The 535-nt window shown below is 38.1% G+C and overlaps 1 protein-coding gene across 1 annotated transcript in view; it reads left to right on the top strand.

Moving 5' to 3' along the window:
• LOC103679737 (ALG13 UDP-N-acetylglucosaminyltransferase subunit) overlaps nt 1-535 on the top strand; it is a 65857-nt gene that overhangs the window by 55558 nt on the left and 9764 nt on the right. Inside the window, 1 exon segment of the mRNA XM_040629019.1 lies at nt 1-110. This exon segment is cut by the window's left edge and continues 8 nt beyond it. Within this exon segment, the coding sequence (XP_040484953.1) occupies nt 1-110 (110 nt within the window).

The following is a 535-nucleotide window of genomic DNA, read 5'->3' as shown; positions in this document are numbered from 1 at the left end:
TGCTTCTTTACCACCTCCACCTCCTCCTCTTGAGGTGGGAGAGGCTTCAAACTTACCACCACCACCTCCACCTTATTCCTGTGATCCAAGTGGCAGTGATCTGCCCCAAGGTAAGGAGATTTTGAGACTTGTGTGAGGGTTATTTAGTCTGAAATTTTAGAGCTTATCTCTCTCTGGTTGTCTACTGGGGGTAGGGTCCAAATGGAAATTGACCTGAGAGCATAATGCTAGGTAAGTGACGAAGGAAAGAAAGAACTGAAAGCTGAGAAAAACTTCTCCATAATCAAGAAGTGGATGGTTTTTTGGATAGCTACAGGTCTGTCTTGAACATTTTCTCTTTGTTCTCTCAACTATTTTTTTTTTTTGAAAAGCAGGAGTTGATACCAAAATTTCTCCATTTCTTAAATTCCTACCACAAGTGTATGAAATTGTTGCAGTTTTTGATATTAAGGATTCCAAGTGAATTTTGAAGTTTGAGAGGTTTTTTTTTTTTTTTTTTTTTTTTTTTTTTTTTGGGATTTGGGGGGTTGTTTGC

Source organism: Ursus maritimus, assembly GCF_017311325.1.
Source record: "Ursus maritimus isolate PB19 chromosome X unlocalized genomic scaffold, ASM1731132v1 scaffold_X1, whole genome shotgun sequence".
In the NCBI taxonomy this organism is placed as follows: domain Eukaryota; kingdom Metazoa; phylum Chordata; class Mammalia; order Carnivora; family Ursidae; genus Ursus; species Ursus maritimus.
This window is presented reverse-complemented; position numbering and strand designations above follow the sequence as displayed.